Genomic DNA, 15,967 nt, shown 5'->3' on the forward strand with positions numbered 1-15,967 from the left:
AAGAAATAGGGTAGCATGGGCTGTGGAGGTCCTTGGAGTCTATGGAGTTTGAGGATCTGAGAGACAGGCCACAGAGAGGTTTGGGGAGCATGCCTCAGAGCAGAGTTGAAACTTGGAGAAGTTTTTAGACAACATAGGACTCTAAACAGTGTTGACTGGTCAATGGAAGAAGATAAAGATATAAGAGGTACTGAATTATAAAACACCTAGGCTTAAATCCCAGCCTCAGTACTTAAAAACTGGGTAATCAAAGGCAAATTACTTAATCTCTTTATAAACTTTCTTTTTCATGGTAGAATGGGGAGGATGATGTCATCTACAGGGCTGTTGTGACAAATCAAGTGAGAATAAAATGAAATAAACAACCAGCAGAAGAATAAATGGCAGCTGGCAGCTGTAGATCCTATCATTGGGATTAGAATCTTTGTGCCATAGACACAGAGACAGACTTGGAGTCATAGACAGCTCCATGGTGAAGTGGGGCACTTCTAAAGGCACATGAAAATGGACTTTTTTTCAGAGGAGATGGAGTCTTTGAAGAGAAATGGGGTTACTTTGTGTGGGGGGGGGGCGGGACTGTCAAAAGGTTGAAGGACAAGGCTTTGAGACCCCTTGGGCTCCACCTTTATTCATCCTTCTCTATTTACAGTCATAGTAGCCTGGTCTTCCCCAGTTTTCTCCAGGGAAGGTAAGCCCCAGGGGAGGGGATCTGGGCAGGAGTCCTGGCCATCCAGCTGGGCAGGCACTACATAGCAACCCTGGCAACCTCGGTGTTGATGTTAGGTATATCAGCGCCTTCCTCTTCCTCCTCTTCCAGGAAAGCCTCCAGCCGGGTCAGCTGCCTTCTGATGAGGCTGGTGGCCCGGTGGATCCGCCTCATTCGATGTCGAAGTCGGGAGACCAGGGCCCGGCCCTGTGCCCTTCGGCGGCCCCAGGCCTCTCGGAGCTCCCGATAGCAGTTGTGGCTCTCCCTTTCAACAGCTGTGAGTGTGGCCCCACAGCCAAGGGGGCAGCGCTGCTGCCGACCATGTCCACAGCTCCGGCCATGTTCCACTAAGGCTGCCCGCTGCACCCTAGCCATACAGCCTGCATTAGGGCAGGGGGTAAGCTCAAAAGGGCAGGAGTCCAGGTGGATCCTACGCTGAGATAGGGGACAGGTAACACAGCAACCAGCCTGGGAATTCTTACACTGTACAGATGCAGACAGAGATAGAAGAGAAAGATAAAGAAAAGGAAATAGAAAGGAGAAGCAGGGAGACAAGAAAAAAAGCAGGAGACAAAATATGGAAAAGATCTGTGAGTAGCTCTGGAGAGCTTAAATTCAAGCTCAACCACTTCTTAGGGATAACATCCTTTCCTGACCAAATTGCTTCCAAATGGTGGATGGAAAGTAGTGCTATTGTTTGATCTGTGCCTCTAGTCCTTCCCCATGGGACAGTTATGGTGCTCCTTCCCCTTCCCAATCCCTTGAGAAGTGAAGGATAGTTTCCAGATCTATTGGACACTACCATCTTCAGGTGGCAAATGGCCCCATGGGTCCCTTGGCTACTACTATACCTTGACTGGCAGGCGCCCAATGGTTTTTCTGAGTTTGTGCACCTGGACCATTAGTTTCCTCTTCACTTCTTTCCTACAGCAAGGACATGTCTTTTGCCTGGAGAGAGGGAGCCAACAAGACAGCTTACTAGACATGTTCTTCAGGAAATGACTGGTACCCTACCCACTCACCACATATGGACAAATGTTCCCTTCACTCTTGTAATTCTTGAGTTTATTAGTTAACAATATGTGAGAGAGCATCTCTTCCCCATATATCAAATGTCTCCTCTCTCTATGGAAAGGAAAGGGAAGATGAGGATGAGAGACAACAGGTTGGGATAGGGGGTGGACCTAGTTGTGAATCCCTTCTATTTTTTTTGTGAGAAACCCTACTAAAGAGGATTTTTCTGTATAAAGTGGAACTTTAATCATATCCTCCCCCCATTTATGCCTACTCTTAAGTAGAAAAAAATGCCACCCCTACTTAATTGGGACTAAGATTGCATACTCTACCTAGCCAGCCAGGTTAAGATGCATTTCTTGCAGAAGATATGACCACATGGCAGTTTCACTGGTCTCTTGAGGACCCCATGGCAGACAGAACATAGCAAGGCACAGTCCGGGGGGCTGGCAAAGAGGTTGAGATCATACCCACCACTCTAAATTCACCCCAAGCAAGAACAGAATAGAGACACAGGATTAGTGATCAGAGGAAGATGAAATCCTCTCTCCCACATCTCTTTTGCTTCCCAACCTGCTCATCAGGGCATCAGTAGGAGGTTGGCTGCCTGATGTAAATTCAAGAGATTCCTCCCTCCTTTTCCAGAAGACCCTTCCCTAAAGTGCTGCCCTGTCTTTGAAGGCATGCTAAATCAACTCATTAAAAGGAAAGTACTCAGCCCAAATAACCAACTCTCCATTAAGAAGGTGGTATAAACTGGAACAAGTGTCCATTTTCTGGTCAACCCTGCCCTCCTCACCCCCCATCCATGGCCTGTTCATTAGTCATCCTGTATACCCTGGGGACCTAGATAAGTCCAAATCACATGCTCCGGAACTGAGTACTGAGGTCACAGTCACATTGCCTATGTGGAGATTCTGGAAGCCTGTACCTCTGACCAAACCATTCATACATCCACACCCCTCCATTCACTTGCACACAGACTAGGGGAGGATCATCAATTGAACTAATTAAAGCCTCTAGGAATACCAGAAGACAGGCCTCCTAAGGTGTATATTCCACTAATTCACAACACCATGGTATTATATTGCTTTTCTTTTTTTTTTACAGTGAGGGGAGGAAGAGCAGAGAAAGGAAATATATTGCCATATTACAGAGAATAAAAACCACTTCAGAGGGAAATAATTTACCAGATGCCTATGAGACAAGAGCCAGGCCTAGAACCCAGAGATTTTTTTTGGAGGAGGGGGGAGAGTGTGAAACAGACTGGAATCTGGAGACTTTTAATGGGATTAATAGGGTCTATACACATTTAAGCTTCTAATGGCCTCCAGAAGGGAAGGCCCTACTCCTGAACCTAAGGGATAGAAAGGGTCCTAGGCTACAGCTGTCCTTTCTTTTGCCCTTCTTCAGGAAGGTGTAATGTACAAAAAATTTTGTGACCCCCTAGCAGAGAACAAAAGTGGAGGAAAGGTATAAACTCACCATGATCGTGGTCTTAGGCAGCAGCACTACTGAACTGAGGCAAGCTGAGACCCCATTTCACTGGTCTCTAATCAGGTTGACATCACAGCCTCATTGTCTACCATCAACCAATCACAGCCTCAATCCTTGGGGCAGTGCCCAGATAGGGGTATGGCTAATCAGCACCCAGAGTGGGGTGTTCCTGGCCTTTCTCCCTAAGTACTAGAAGCCCACAACAGGAATAGATCAGGCAGCTATCAGTTTCAACATACTTTCACTTGACTCTTATACTTTCAGAGGGAGGTCAGGGTCTGCTTTCACTTTTTTTTTTTTAAATAGAAGGGGGATCTCTGTTCAGGTTTCTTCCAAGAAATGAGGGAACACAATTTACTAGATAAAAATTGGGGCCCATGACTGAGACTCAAGTCTTTCAAGCCCTCAAAATTCAGGGCTTTTTCACACTGCAGATTTAGGATGACTTTTAGGTTCCAAATCTAGGAATACAGTAAGCCAAGTTAATCACTAAATTAATGACCTAAATTTAATTATGTCCTTGGTGGCTTCCCTATACTCCTGACCTAACATGTCAGAGCAGCACTCATTCAGGTAAACTAAAGTTTAGGTAATAACAAGTTTGAATAAACTGAAAATGTGAAAGTCAGTTTTTAATCAGTCACTAAGACAAGCCTGGTTCAAAATACATTGAGTCTGCTGGTGACTGGAAAACAAGAAAGGCACTGTTATCCCAATTTCTTGATTTTTGAAAAGCTATTCCATCTGAGTATTGGTAAAAATGAGGTTTGGACACATGACCAGTGCCAAGGACTTCTTAGAGTATGGACCCATCCCACCAAGAATGTTTGAGTTTTTTTTTAACCCCTTCTTAAATTTTAAATCCTTAGTAAGGATTCTAAGACTGAATGGCAAAGGGGATCTCTGAACAAGTTTCTTTCAAGAAATGAGGCAAATGGGGTTAAAGTGACTTGCCCCAAAGCCCCTGTTAGGAAATGTTTTAGTTCTTAGGATTATGCTTAAGTGGAGCTTGGACCAGCCATAAGATACAGAAGCTTCTCTGGGTTCAATCTTGCTTGTCTAAGCTTCAGAAAGGTACAATTTGCCTATAGCTTATTACTTTAAATAGGCATTTATTAAGCACTTACCATGTGGCAGGCACTACACTAAGGGCCAGGGTTACAAAGAAGGCAAAAAAAAAAACCTATTAAGTTCAATACATACATACAGGATAGATGGGTTAGGTTCAGAGTTTAAAGAGGGGTGGGAAAAGCTTCTTGCAGGCAAAGATAAAAAGTAGAGATGAATAGAATAAGTGAAATACCTGGTCTAGTTTGAGGAACATAACCATTGTTATTAGATCTCAGTAATACATGGTGGAAAAGTAGTAGGCAGCTGACCTTTCAAACCATAGAGGAGTTCATATTGGACCTTAGAGGCAACAGGAAACCACAGAAGTTATTAAATAGAGCTGGGACATGGTCTGACCCACACTTTAGGAAGATCAATTCCACAGTAGAGTGGACAGGAAGATTTGAGGCATAAAAGCTGAGCAAAGCTGTTAATAGAAGGTAAATAGTAACTATTCTTGATCCCATTTTGCTAATGGGGAAATGGCAGCTGTTGTGATTTAGAAAGGACTCTAAGGCAGTGAATCAAAATAAGCACCCAGAGCTAATGTTATGGAAGCTTCTCAAAACGGAATATACCACAAAAAATTCCAACAAATCACATTTGGTTTATTTCGCTTTATTAATTTCTTGGGGGGAGGGGGGGAGAGAAGAGAAACGACAAAACAAAGTAACCACTGTTCTCCAGGCAACTGAACCCAAATCCCCATTCCCTTCTCATCTATCCATTCAACAAATAGTTGTACTAAGAGAAGCCCCTAAAGGGATTGATCCTTGCCTATATGGATTTCAAGGAAACATTCTGTGGCAAATAAAATGCTAAGTGACTGGTTTCTGGGTCTGAAAAATCATTCTATTAACTAGGCTAGCAATCAGTAAATTAATAACGATCAGTGATCTGAGACCCTGATATAGGGTCTTTTTCATTTCAGTACAGTTCTTGCAACTCACTATTTGGCCTCCCCCCACCAAAGACATCTCTAATGTGTGGATATTTAATGAGGTGGGCTTATATATTTTCCAGTTTTAATTTCATAATGGTGGTGAGTCATGAGTAAGGTATGGGTCATATGATCCTAATAGCTCTCTGTGATCTAGATGGGAGGCTCTGGTTAAGTTTTGACCTTCAAAACTTATTAAAAAAAAAAACAACAAACCTTATCTTGCATCTTGGAGTCAATACTGTGTATTGGCTTCAAGGCAGAAGAGTGGTAAGGGCTAGGCAATGGGGGTCAAGTGACTTGTCAGGGGTCACACAGCTGGTCAGTGTCTGAAGCCAGATTTGAACCTAGGACCTTCCATCTCTAGGCTTGGCTCTCAATCCACTGAGCTTCCCAGTTGCCCCAGGTCAGCTGTTTTTGAGAGGATAAATTCTGAGTTCCAGTTTTAGAAGATGGCTTTAGGGCAAGAAATACAAGGACATTACTAAGACTAGAGGAAAAATCTCAAGTTGACAAAAGATTTAGATATGCACAAAAAAAGCACATTGCGATTAGGAATCAAATTTCCCTAGACTCATTAGCTTCTAAGGATGCCCCACAAGCATCTCAAATTCAAAATAGCCCTAACTGTCCCATCTCCCTCTAGTCCTTTTATCTAAATTATACCTCATTCCACACCTATCCCCTTCTCTCTACTCACACACTACCACTATCCCAATTCAAGAGCCCCTATTATCTCACTGCCTCTTACAGTCACCAAGTTGATATTTATCAAACATAAATCTTATCATACCACTTACTTGAGTTCAAGAAGGTTCAATTGTTCTTTACTAACTCTAGAATAAAACAGATCCCTGTGTGGCTCTTCAGGCCTCCACAATCCAGTCTCATTTCCCTTTCCTCTCTTTTTTCACCTTCTGGCCACATTGGGAAACCAGAAACATCTAGAATGTTAACACTTCTCACCACTTTTTAGATTACCAGGACTCCCCCTTCCAAGATTGAGCTCTAACAAGCATTTTCTGATTCCGGTTGTTTGTACCCTACCATTTCTCTTTTTGTTATTCACTAGCGGACCTCTTGTAACATTGTCCATAGGGTTTCTTGACATTAGTTTTCAATTTCCTTCTCTGAAGGCAAAATATTAAGGAACTTGCCCTGGGTCACAGCTTCCTGACTCCAGGTTCAGTGCTGTATTCACTAAGCCATCTAGTTGTCTTATTCTATTTACTTTCCTCTCAATATTGATTCCCCCACTTGGAAACAAATCCTAGAAGGCAGGAACTATTTACTTCTAGTCTGCGTCCCTTCTACATAGCACAATGCCTGGCATAAAATTAGATACCTTCAGTTGGTTTGAAATTCTGGCCCAGACTCTGCTAATCTCATTCCAGTATGTAAAGCAGGAGAACTGGACTGGATCACAGCTGTCATAGATAGTCCACACCTAGGTGATAAAATGACTCCAGGTCTCTTGGTAGGGAGCGCCAACTTCTTTAGGAAGTGTTCTACTTAGCTGCAGGTACAGCCTCAAAGCGAGGCCTTTCCATGCTTGTGACGTGATGCGGCCCGAGCTCTGCCGGTCACCCCGAGGTCCTGTGAGTAAAAGGTAAGAGTTAGTGGAGGTTTTTCATCCTTCCCCCATGCCTGGCCCTCAATCACATGGTAGAATTTGTCGGGGCCTGGGTTTTATCCCCCACACTGAATCTATGGGGGATAAGCTTAAAGACCCCGGTGGCTGTGGGCGTCGTTGTCTCACTCGTGGCCACGGTGCAGGGCCGCGGGTGATTTTCAGACGACGCCAGCTTAGCCCCTTCCCGACAGGTCCGGGGCAATGAACGCGCCGCGGGGTCGGGGCCGCCAGGAGCCCGAGTACCCACACACCGCCTTCAGCTTCAGGTCCTCCACCCCTACCTGGCCGGGTTCAATCCTCACCCATGAAGCCACGCTGCCTCCACGTTTCTCCCCAAAAAAGTAGATGATGACTACAGGAAAAAAAAGTGCCTTCAGATAAAAAGAGTCAAGTGAACCGGGTTCCGCCTTATATATACCCACGCGGCTAACATATCGTTTCCGGGGGGTACCAGATAACGACTTCCGGGTCAAAAGCCTAGGTGGTGTCAGTAGCTCTAGACCACGCTAGAGGCAGACAAATCGAAGGGCTTGATTTAACCAATCACAAAAGCTCCATCAGCGTACGTAATCCCGGAATTGAAGTTTCCCGTCCAGAAGATATCGCGAGAACTAGCTTCTATAAAATTGCTCGGTGCGTTTTAGACGGCCTTCTACTTCTATTGAACACGTGAGTGGTCCTATGTCTTTGTAGCGGGGGTAGGGAGGATGCGGCGGGAGGGAGCTTAGGAGTTATCCCAGAGTGGACGGGAAGAATCCACGGGCATCGGCGCCACGCTTCCCCGAGGAGAGGTTCCCCTGCTTGATTTGGTTTGTCGCTCTGCACTGCGGGTCGGGGCCAAGCCTATTTAGCGCTCTTGCGCTACTCGCGGAAGTTCGGGCCGAGCAGCCGTTGGGCCCGGCGCTTGCTTAGGGGCTGCCACCGCTGGTACTCCCTCGGCGCCTGTAAATGATAGTTTGAGCTTCTGATTGAGGGGAGGTTTGGAGGGGATCTCAAAGCGTCCACTTGACTGATGACCAGGCTTTGTTTTTTTTTAGCAAATGGCGGACGACGCCGGTGCTGCGGGAGGAGCGGGAGGCCCCGGGGGCCCTGGAGTCGGAGGCCGAGGTGGTTTCCGCGGTGGCTTCGGCAGCGGGGGCCGAGGTCGTGGTCGGGGCCGTGGGCGAGGCCGGGGTCGTGGCCGTGGGGCCCGGGGAGGAAAGGCCGAAGACAAGGAGGTTAGTTTTTGTGTTTTGCAGTGTCTCAACAATGACTTAGTTTGAGTTTCTCACCACCTGCATTCAGTAGTTTATTGCTCCAAATTCCAGTGCTGGGCATTCAGTCACCGAAGCAGATGGGAAAAGGCCTGGAGCTAGGGGCCGAGCCAGTTGTCTACCTGTTAACCTATGATTCTCTTGGTGTGTCTAGTGGGTTCCTGTCACTAAGCTGGGACGGCTGGTCAAGGATATGAAGATCAAGTCTTTGGAAGAGATCTATCTTTTCTCCCTTCCTATCAAGGTAATAGAGGGTGGGGAGTAGCCAGGGCCATGTTCTAACAACCTCCCTAGGGTCTTTACCAGGAAATCTCCATTTCCATAGCACCTCTACTCTTGCACCTAGAGAAGGAAGAGGGGTACAGTATAGGTGTTTTAATCTAGTCATCAAGACACTTAAGTGGCAGTGAACTGCCTCTCCAAATGATTATGAAATTTATTTATTCTCACTTTTAAGCACATAAATGGCACCTTATAACAGGAAAAAAGTAAATTTGCCCCAGAATCGACTATTTTATAACAGTTGATTTTTAAGAAATTTTAAAAGTAAAAACATTATTTCTTAAAGAGACCAGTGGTGACTAGTATATGTTGTTGAGTCATTGAATCTATCAGAGTTAAGTCTCTTGATCTGAAAATGAGGGAAGAATTCAACCCACAAATTTAGGTTCAAAGATTACAAGGAGTTGATCTGGGTAAAGTACTTTAACCAATTTAAAATAAGAATTTTATAAAGAAAGTACTATTCCTGTGAATTATATGTGGCTTGTGATAAATTTAGAGCTGGAAAGGATCTAATTTCCCTCTTGTTCAGATTGCTACATACTCTTCGAGAAGAGTATGTAAAGTTAGCTTTGTTTAAACTTATCGAATGGTTTAAAATAGTTTCAATCTAATGTTGTTTTTTCCAGGAGTCTGAGATCATAGATTTCTTCCTGGGGCCCTCATTGAAGGATGAGGTTCTGAAGATCATGCCTGTTCAGAAACAGACCAGAGCTGGACAACGTACCAGGTTTAAGGTAATTTGATAAGGTTTAGGGTCTAGTTGGTTTAGTTAATTTAACTTAGCCGTCATTTTATGGGCCTTAATGGTTGACAAGATTGATTTTGAAATGAAATTCGTACTTTATTTAAATGGCCTCTTAAAAAAAAACTTAAAATTCTTAAAAAAGTATTGAAGGTTCCCTGTGTAATCCTGGTCTTCTCCTATACCAGGCACTCATAGGCAACAAATAAGCATTTAGCCACCCAGCTAATATTTACACCTGTTTGGAAATTTCAGTTCTTAAAAGTAGCTTCTTTATAGGCTTTTGTAGCCATTGGTGACTACAATGGCCATGTTGGCTTGGGTGTCAAGTGCTCCAAGGAAGTGGCCACAGCTATTCGTGGTGCTATTATTCTGGCCAAGCTGTCCATTGTTCCTGTGAGACGTGGCTACTGGGGAAACAAGATTGGCAAGCCTCACACAGTGCCCTGTAAGGTAAGTAATACAGGAGTATAATAGAGAGATAAATGTCCTATTGCCAGATGACAGGGAAGTGGGTCATCACTAAATTTCTCTTACGGTCTTCAGGTCACTGGTCGTTGTGGATCAGTTCTGGTGCGCTTGATCCCAGCCCCCAGAGGTACTGGCATTGTCTCGGCTCCTGTACCTAAAAAACTGCTGATGATGGCTGGAATTGATGATTGCTACACTTCTGCTAGGGGCTGTACTGCTACTCTGGGCAACTTTGGTATGTGAACTTCTAAAATACTAATTGTGCTGGCAGGATAGCTTTATCAGTGGTAGACATGAATTTAGCTTTTTTTTTCTGAATAATCTTTAGCTGTATTCATTTACCCTGAGAAATCAGAGATTGTTACAACCTAAGGAGAGGAATTTAATATTTTTTTGCACTAAAGAATGGAGTTTGTATTCTTACCAAAAGGAAGCATAATAGTCATAATAAGACTATAATTTGGGCTTTTCAGGAGACTTTGAGCAGTGAAGTGAGCTAGAAATTCCAAGGAATAAAAAATGATGAAAACATGGGGGTAGTCAGTACTTATGCAGATGAAAGATTAGTAGGATTTGAACAGAGGTGAAGGTATCTGGTTAATACCATCCATAGTTTTATAGACTAGGACAAGTGATACCGTTATACCATTATTAAAAACAGGTAGGCCAACTTAACACTTAAAATATGGCTCTGAGAATTAACTTTTTGAAGGGGTAGGGCAGAATGAAAGGTGAACAGAGCATTGTGAGGCCTTAAGAAAATGAATAAAGTAGTTTTTTCCCCCTAGGAATTTTTAAATGTGTTGGGGTAGACCAATTACTGTTAATCACCTGTAACTTCTTCATTCAACAGCCAAAGCTACTTTTGATGCCATCTCCAAAACATACAGCTACCTAACCCCAGACCTGTGGAAAGAGACTGTTTTCACCAAGTCTCCCTATCAGGTATGACAGTGGAAAATCTGGAGATGGTAACAAGATAATTTGGGAAATTATTCCCAATCTCCTTAGCTCTGCTCAGTTGCACTTAGCCAAGTATGGTGTGACTGTCGTACACGGGAGAGAGAACAAGAATTCCCTTCGACAACAGCTTGACCTGCAGTGGTCTCTCTGTTCTTTATGGGACTTGACAGTGGACTTAGTTTAATGATTATGCTGTACCCACTGGTAGTACTGTATATAAGGCTTTTTTTTTTTTTGCAGGAATTCACTGACCATCTTGTAAAGACTCACACTCGAGTGTCTGTCCAGAGGACCCAAGCAGCTGCTGTGGCCACCACATAAATTTTTTTTTATAAAACAAGGAATAAATTGAACTCTGCCTGCTAGATACTTGTAGTGTTTCCTTATTGGGTGGGGATGGGGTGAGAGGGGAGGGGGAAGAGGGAAGGGATTGAATTCTCACTGAATCAAGCTTAGGTTTGACCAAGATACATATACCACATGACATAACTGCAAAAACTTTTATTGAGATAAATGAGGATCACAGAAAATGTCCTGGATCCTAGCAAGATTTGGACAAGTCAGGCAGCAGCAGCCTCCTTTGCAGCTTTCCTCTCAGCAAGCATCCGTTGCTTCTGCTTAGCAAGGCATTTCCGGGCAGATGCATTGGCTCCAAGTTCATAATCTATAAAGGCAAGAAAGCTTATATTTTAGTCTATCTTTGATCATAGGATTGAATGTTTTGGTAGGTTAATGTATGGTCACGGCTACCCAGTCGAGCAGGAATTGACTGTTAGCACCTCAACCTTCTTGCAGGCTCATTTCCCTCCCACAGACCAAGGGCAGTAGATTGTGTTTCACTCACATCGATCCTGATAAGCTTTTGCAACCTCATAGAATTCTTGAGTCTCCTTCATACAGTTCTGCTTGAAGCTTTCTCCTTCTCTCTGCTGACAGGCCTTCATTCTTTCCTGGACAATATTGACAATTTCTTGATCAACTTTACTGAAAAAGAGTAGAGGTGCTTTTCTTGGTTACATAGCCAAGGAATAGGGTGAAATCTAGAACTATAAGGAGTACACTCATCTTTTCCTCAACTCCACCAATCTATACACCTACCCCAAGATAAGACATCTAGAAGGATATTATATCCACTGCTTCTGTGAAGAAACGGGTCTTTTTATTCCCTCCCATTCAAAAGTAGGTACCCATAAATGAATAGTGTTCTGTAACTGGTCAGAACAAAGGGTGTTCCCCTGCAGTGCCAGAGAAATACAATGATTAACATACGTACTGGTCTCTTCTCCATTGCATTTCTGCTTCAAACATGCATAAAATATCCTTTTCCTTGCATTCGGTTATGTCTGGTACTCGAGGATAGTGACGATGATAGTAATAAGTCTTTTTTCTCGAGTGTTGCTCCTCCACGAAATCTAAAAGGAAAAGCCTTTAATATCCTTCAACAGTACCCATCTTAATTTACTCATGATCCAAAGCAAACTAGCTACTGGTGAAAAAAGCTATCTCTGGGGCAGCTAGGTGGCTCAATGGATTGAGGTCCTGGGTTCGAATCTAGCCTCAGATATGTCCTAGCTGTGTGACCTTGGGCAAGTCTCTTGCTCTTACTGCTCTTCTGCCTTGGAACCTATGCTACTTAATACAGATTTTAAGGTAAAGATGGAAGGTAAGGGTTAAAAAAAAAACCAAATAAACCCTTTCTCCTGTACTTCTACATTCTTGCTTTCTCTATCCATGGGAAGCATTCCCTCCTCTTATTCTGTCAAGCTCTCATAATACAGTATTCTGAAGCTTTCCTTGAACCCTTTTCAGCTTTATATTATTTTCCCTCTTAAATATTCCTAGAGCAGTTGTCTGAGCTGTCCTTTACCTAATTGCTCCCTATCCCTATTAATAAAACAAAGCTTTGTATTTTACTTAAGTACTCCCTCCCCTCCATTTGCTTTACACAGCCTAGGCACTGAATTGGGTTTGCTTCTGGACCACAGCCAAGAACTAATTTTCTAAGTTTGGAGGCCTTTTTTTTAGGTCAGTGGAAGATGACATGATTTCTCATTCCCCACTGCTATAAACTAATGTAGCTGGTAAGCAGGAGATGCCAGGTTTCTTTTATCCTTTTCTCTGGTTAATGGGACAAGCCCCACAAACGGCTACCACATGTCTCACTGTTTCATGGGACTAGATGCAGCACAATCCAAGCTACTCTGGAGATGTTTCTTGAATAATTGTCCTGCAAGGCTTAAGTTTATGAAAATAGATTTCTAAATAAGATTTTTTGTCCTTTGCTATATAATTTATTTCCAAGAATTTATTTATTTATTGAGACTAGGTCTTTCTACCAGGCAGGGCTGGAAATGCAATGGCTACTCCCAATCCCAAGGTATGAAAGCTTTGACCTATACCATTAGGCCTATTCACCCCTCCTTAGAAAACCTGGTGGCCTTCCCCTTCTGAGGGGGGAGGGGGTTCAATATGATAGGGAAGGACTCTGTTTATTCACTTGCTCACTTTTAGCCCTACTGTAGTCCCCAATCCCTCCAAAGTGGCAGGGATTACAGGTACATCCCAACATTCCTGGCCTCATTATTCACTTTGGCCCAAAGTTTTGGTCATAGTCCTTGTAAGCCTCATTACCAAACAAAGATCACTTCAATGGCTAAGCCTCAGACACCCATGGTGAACAGCAGGCAAAATAAGATGACATATTGATGTCATAAAATTAAGTGTCTATATCTCTTCTCACTCTAGACTATACCAATAGATGTTCTTTCTGCCATTTGTCCACTGTCTCCCCAAACCATTCTTCCCTCTGCAGTCTCACCTTAATTCACTGCTTTCATCATGACACACTTCAAAATCCTTCATCAGTGGCTCTGCATTGTCTATGGAATCAGATATAAACTGGAACTGGCGTCATCTCTTTTATTATACTTTTCATGGTTTTGTATTGCCCTTCCCAATCAGCTGTTTTCTATGCCTAGAATTCTCTCCTCCCCCATCTCTGCCTACTAGCTTTCTGGTCTTCCTTTAAGATCTAGCTAAATCCTCACATTTTCCAAGAAGCCTTTCCTGATCCCCCTTAATGCTACTGCTTTCCCACTACTGATTATCTTCAAATTTTCTTGTACACAGCTGGTCTGTGCATAGTTGTTTGCATGTTTCCCCCCCTTCACCACCCCCATTATATTGTGAGTTCCTTGAGAACAGGGGCTGCGTTTGGTTTTTATGTTGTTATTTTTTTGCTTTCTTTATATCTTTTGCACTTAGTATAGTTCCTGAAAAAAAGTAGGTACTCAGTGTTTGTTTTCTTCATTTGAATCCCAAATAAACTGTTAAAACTCCTTAAGAGTAGAGTCTACATTACAAGTGTCTTGTATCTCTAGTTTACATCAGAAGGCAGTTCTTAAAAGATTTATCAATGGACTTAAACAAGTACAGTTTTCCTAGTATATGAATACTTAGAGCCCCATAGGAAACTATTTCAGAGTGGTTGGGGCAGCTATCTCCCAGCTGTCACCCCATCCCACCTTCTGTCCTTGTGGAGTCCCTGGGTTAGGAAACAGCACAGGAAACTTGAAGGTGCCTCAGATGTCAGAGCCACCAGACAAGAATAAGATAAAAACCTTCAAATGCTCTGGGCTGAGAGGCCAAGCCTCTAGAATTTAGCCATTATGCATCATCAACTTTACCAATATCTATCCTCTGTTCCATGGGTACATGCTAGAGGCAGCTTGGAGATTTAGTGGCTAGTGCTGGATCTGGAGTAAGGAGTTCAAATCCATATTCTGAGGATAACTTTGTGATTCTGGGCCACACACTTCCTTTGGGCAAGTCACTTACCTGTCGCCTGCCTCAGTTCCCTAGTCTTTAAAATGATGTGCTGGGGGATAAAAATTAGATAAAATGCTGTATAAGTGCTAACAATTATTATTCCACGGGTCCAATGAAAAGAACTCTGGCTGAGGAGGTGAGAGAGGGAGTTAGAGGCTCTACTTCGGACACCGACTTTGGCCAAGTCAATACCTCCCTTCAGGCCTCAGTTTCCTCTTCTGTTGATTGCAAAGGATAGCTTTTAGATTTCCAGAGCTGTGATCCTTTCCTCATTGTGATTGCACTTTACCTGCCTCATTCTGCCCTTTGGTTCACCTTGTTTCTGCTTCCTACTGGCCCTGCCACCTTCCCTGCCTCCATGGCTCTAGAAGAAGGGGCTATGGGGGTGGGGTGGCTTATTTGGGGTTATGAGGGTGCGAAGGCTATGGGGCCGAACCGTTACCTCGGAAGTAGGTGACAGGCAGGTCCACGATGTAGTGGAAGGCGTCCGTCAGGAAGGTGACCGGGTTGGGCAGCGACGTGATCGGGTCGGGCGCCGGTGTGCGGCGCGGCGGCTCTGGGTAGACATCCTTGTCCCAGTCTTTGGGCATTTCGGCCGCGAGCTCGGTCACGGGGTGGTGCGAGGTCTTCTAAGTCCCCGCTCTCACCTAGCTGGCAGGGGGCCTTCGAAGGACTGCACCTCCTTTCCTTCCGCCGGATCCCGGGGCGGCCTAGCAGCTCCAAAGCAAAGGACAGTCAGAGGGGAGCGGACAAGGGGCGGGGCCACGAACCCGCCTGCGCATTGGCAGCCGCCTACCCCGGTTCACCCTACCTCCGGAGCGCAAGGCACTGTGGGAATCGTAGTTCGTGTGGCTTGACTGTGGTTGGAGTAGAGGCTTAGTTAGGCAGTAAAAAGGATTGGGCCTAGAGAATTAATCTTAGGTTTTTGAGTTGGGTTTTTGGTTTTGTTTGTTTTTTTCTGAATTGGGCGTATGATTTCATCGGTGATGTAAAGGACTCCCTCTGCCAGTGCCCAACTATTATGCAGTTTATATTTGTCAATAAACATTTAATTAATTGGTCCTATTTGTTTTTAGTCCAAAAAAAATCTGTCTCACTCTGTATTCAGGGTCTTTGGACTGAGTGGGGAGTCCATTGTCCCGTTTATTTGCTAATAAATCATATTGCCTGGGGTTTATCCTCAGTTTCAGGTTTTTTCCTCAGTTATCATTAATTATCCATTAAATAGCAAATACTTATATGACCCTTAACTATGTACCAAGCACTGTACTAAGAGCTCTAAAACAACCTTAGGAGGTAAGTTATTAGCTCTATTTTACAGATGAAGAAACTAAGGCAAACAGAGGTTAAGTGACTTGTCTAGGCTCATACAGTTGGTAAATGGGCCAAATTTGAACTCAAGTCTTCTTTACTGCAGACAGGCCCACCACTTTATCCATCAAACCACTTAGAAATTAAGTAACTTGTTCAAAGTAACACAGATAGTGTATGGCTAAGAAATGGACTTGATCCCAGGTCAAGCCTT

The 15,967-nt window shown here is 43.8% G+C and overlaps 3 protein-coding genes and 2 non-coding genes across 10 annotated transcripts; 2 read left to right on the forward strand and 3 right to left on the reverse strand.

The window, feature by feature from the left end:
• Window positions 1-601: 601 nt before the first annotated feature.
• RNF151 (ring finger protein 151) lies at window positions 602-7,373 on the reverse strand. Of its 4 annotated transcripts, XM_056805608.1 has the most exons (5): window positions 7,203-7,373; window positions 6,613-6,863; window positions 2,053-2,198; window positions 1,558-1,654; window positions 602-1,189 (listed from the first exon to the last, which is right to left on the reverse strand). In XM_056805608.1, exons 4-5 carry the CDS (start codon window positions 1,606-1,608, stop codon window positions 746-748), a joined length of 495 nt encoding a protein of 164 aa, XP_056661586.1. In that variant the 5' UTR covers window positions 1,609-1,654; window positions 2,053-2,198; window positions 6,613-6,863; window positions 7,203-7,373; the 3' UTR covers window positions 602-745. The 4 variants fall into 4 exon arrangements, with proteins under 4 accessions (XP_056661586.1, XP_007499434.1, XP_016279661.1 ...); XM_007499372.3 differs by lacking the exons at window positions 6,613-6,863; window positions 7,203-7,373 and adding an exon at window positions 3,206-3,363; XM_016424175.2 differs by lacking the exons at window positions 6,613-6,863; window positions 7,203-7,373 and adding an exon at window positions 2,520-2,594.
• LOC130455701 (small nucleolar RNA ACA64) lies at window positions 6,938-7,067 on the reverse strand. The gene has a single exon (XR_008913800.1). It is a non-coding gene; the product is annotated as a small nucleolar RNA ACA64 (small nucleolar RNA).
• A 15-nt stretch (window positions 7,374-7,388) lies between the features above and the next one.
• On the forward strand, window positions 7,389-10,979 carry RPS2 (ribosomal protein S2). Of its 3 annotated transcripts, none has more exons than XM_001363030.5 (8): window positions 7,389-7,569; window positions 7,938-8,117; window positions 8,308-8,397; window positions 9,065-9,172; window positions 9,460-9,633; window positions 9,727-9,886; window positions 10,505-10,596; window positions 10,855-10,979. In XM_001363030.5, exons 2-8 carry the CDS (start codon window positions 7,941-7,943, stop codon window positions 10,933-10,935), a joined length of 882 nt encoding a protein of 293 aa, XP_001363067.1. In that variant the 5' UTR covers window positions 7,389-7,569; window positions 7,938-7,940; the 3' UTR covers window positions 10,936-10,979. The 3 variants fall into 3 exon arrangements, with proteins under 3 accessions (XP_001363067.1, XP_056661584.1, XP_056661585.1); XM_056805606.1 differs by having other exon boundaries at window positions 7,564-7,709; XM_056805607.1 differs by having other exon boundaries at window positions 7,568-7,844.
• Window positions 10,653-10,786, forward strand: LOC130455678 (small nucleolar RNA SNORA64/SNORA10 family). Its single transcript, XR_008913781.1, has one exon. It is a non-coding gene; the product is annotated as a small nucleolar RNA SNORA64/SNORA10 family (small nucleolar RNA).
• A 121-nt stretch (window positions 10,980-11,100) lies between the features above and the next one.
• NDUFB10 (NADH:ubiquinone oxidoreductase subunit B10) lies at window positions 11,101-15,249 on the reverse strand. Its single transcript, XM_001366150.3, has 4 exons — window positions 14,885-15,249; window positions 11,888-12,026; window positions 11,459-11,598; window positions 11,101-11,278 (listed from the first exon to the last, which is right to left on the reverse strand). The coding sequence occupies exons 1-4, from the start codon at window positions 15,030-15,032 to the stop codon at window positions 11,175-11,177; spliced, it is 531 nt and encodes a 176-aa protein (XP_001366187.1). The 5' UTR covers window positions 15,033-15,249; the 3' UTR covers window positions 11,101-11,174.
• Window positions 15,250-15,967: the final 718 nt, after the last annotated feature.

Source organism: Monodelphis domestica, chromosome 7 (genome assembly GCF_027887165.1).
Source record: "Monodelphis domestica isolate mMonDom1 chromosome 7, mMonDom1.pri, whole genome shotgun sequence".
NCBI lineage: Eukaryota > Metazoa > Chordata > Mammalia > Didelphimorphia > Didelphidae > Monodelphis > Monodelphis domestica.

What these genes read in the sequence shown, in the direction of transcription:
- RNF151 (XM_007499372.3), bottom strand. An exon ending in ATCTTAACCTGGCTGGCTAG is followed by an intron (nt 1,655 to 2,052) that starts GTAGAGTATGCA and finishes CCCTCTCTCCAG; the next exon opens with GCAAAAGACATGTCCTTGCT. An exon ending in TTGGGCGCCTGCCAGTCAAG is followed by an intron (nt 1,190 to 1,557) that starts GTATAGTAGTAG and finishes GCATCTGTACAG; the next exon opens with TGTAAGAATTCCCAGGCTGG.
- RPS2 (XM_001363030.5), top strand. Translation starts at nt 7,941, where the DNA reads ATGGCGGACGACGCCGGTGCTGCGGGAGGAGCGGGAGGCCCCGGGGGC. An exon ending in GACAACGTACCAGGTTTAAG is followed by an intron (nt 9,173 to 9,459) that starts GTAATTTGATAA and finishes GCTTCTTTATAG; the next exon opens with GCTTTTGTAGCCATTGGTGA. An exon ending in CTCACACAGTGCCCTGTAAG is followed by an intron (nt 9,634 to 9,726) that starts GTAAGTAATACA and finishes TACGGTCTTCAG; the next exon opens with GTCACTGGTCGTTGTGGATC.
- NDUFB10 (XM_001366150.3), bottom strand. Translation starts at nt 15,032, where the DNA reads ATGCCCAAAGACTGGGACAAGGATGTCTACCCAGAGCCGCCGCGCCGC. An exon ending in GCCTGTCACCTACTTCCGAG is followed by an intron (nt 12,027 to 14,884) that starts GTAACGGTTCGG and finishes TTTTCCTTTTAG; the next exon opens with ATTTCGTGGAGGAGCAACAC. An exon ending in ATGCAATGGAGAAGAGACCA is followed by an intron (nt 11,599 to 11,887) that starts GTACGTATGTTA and finishes ACTCTTTTTCAG; the next exon opens with TAAAGTTGATCAAGAAATTG.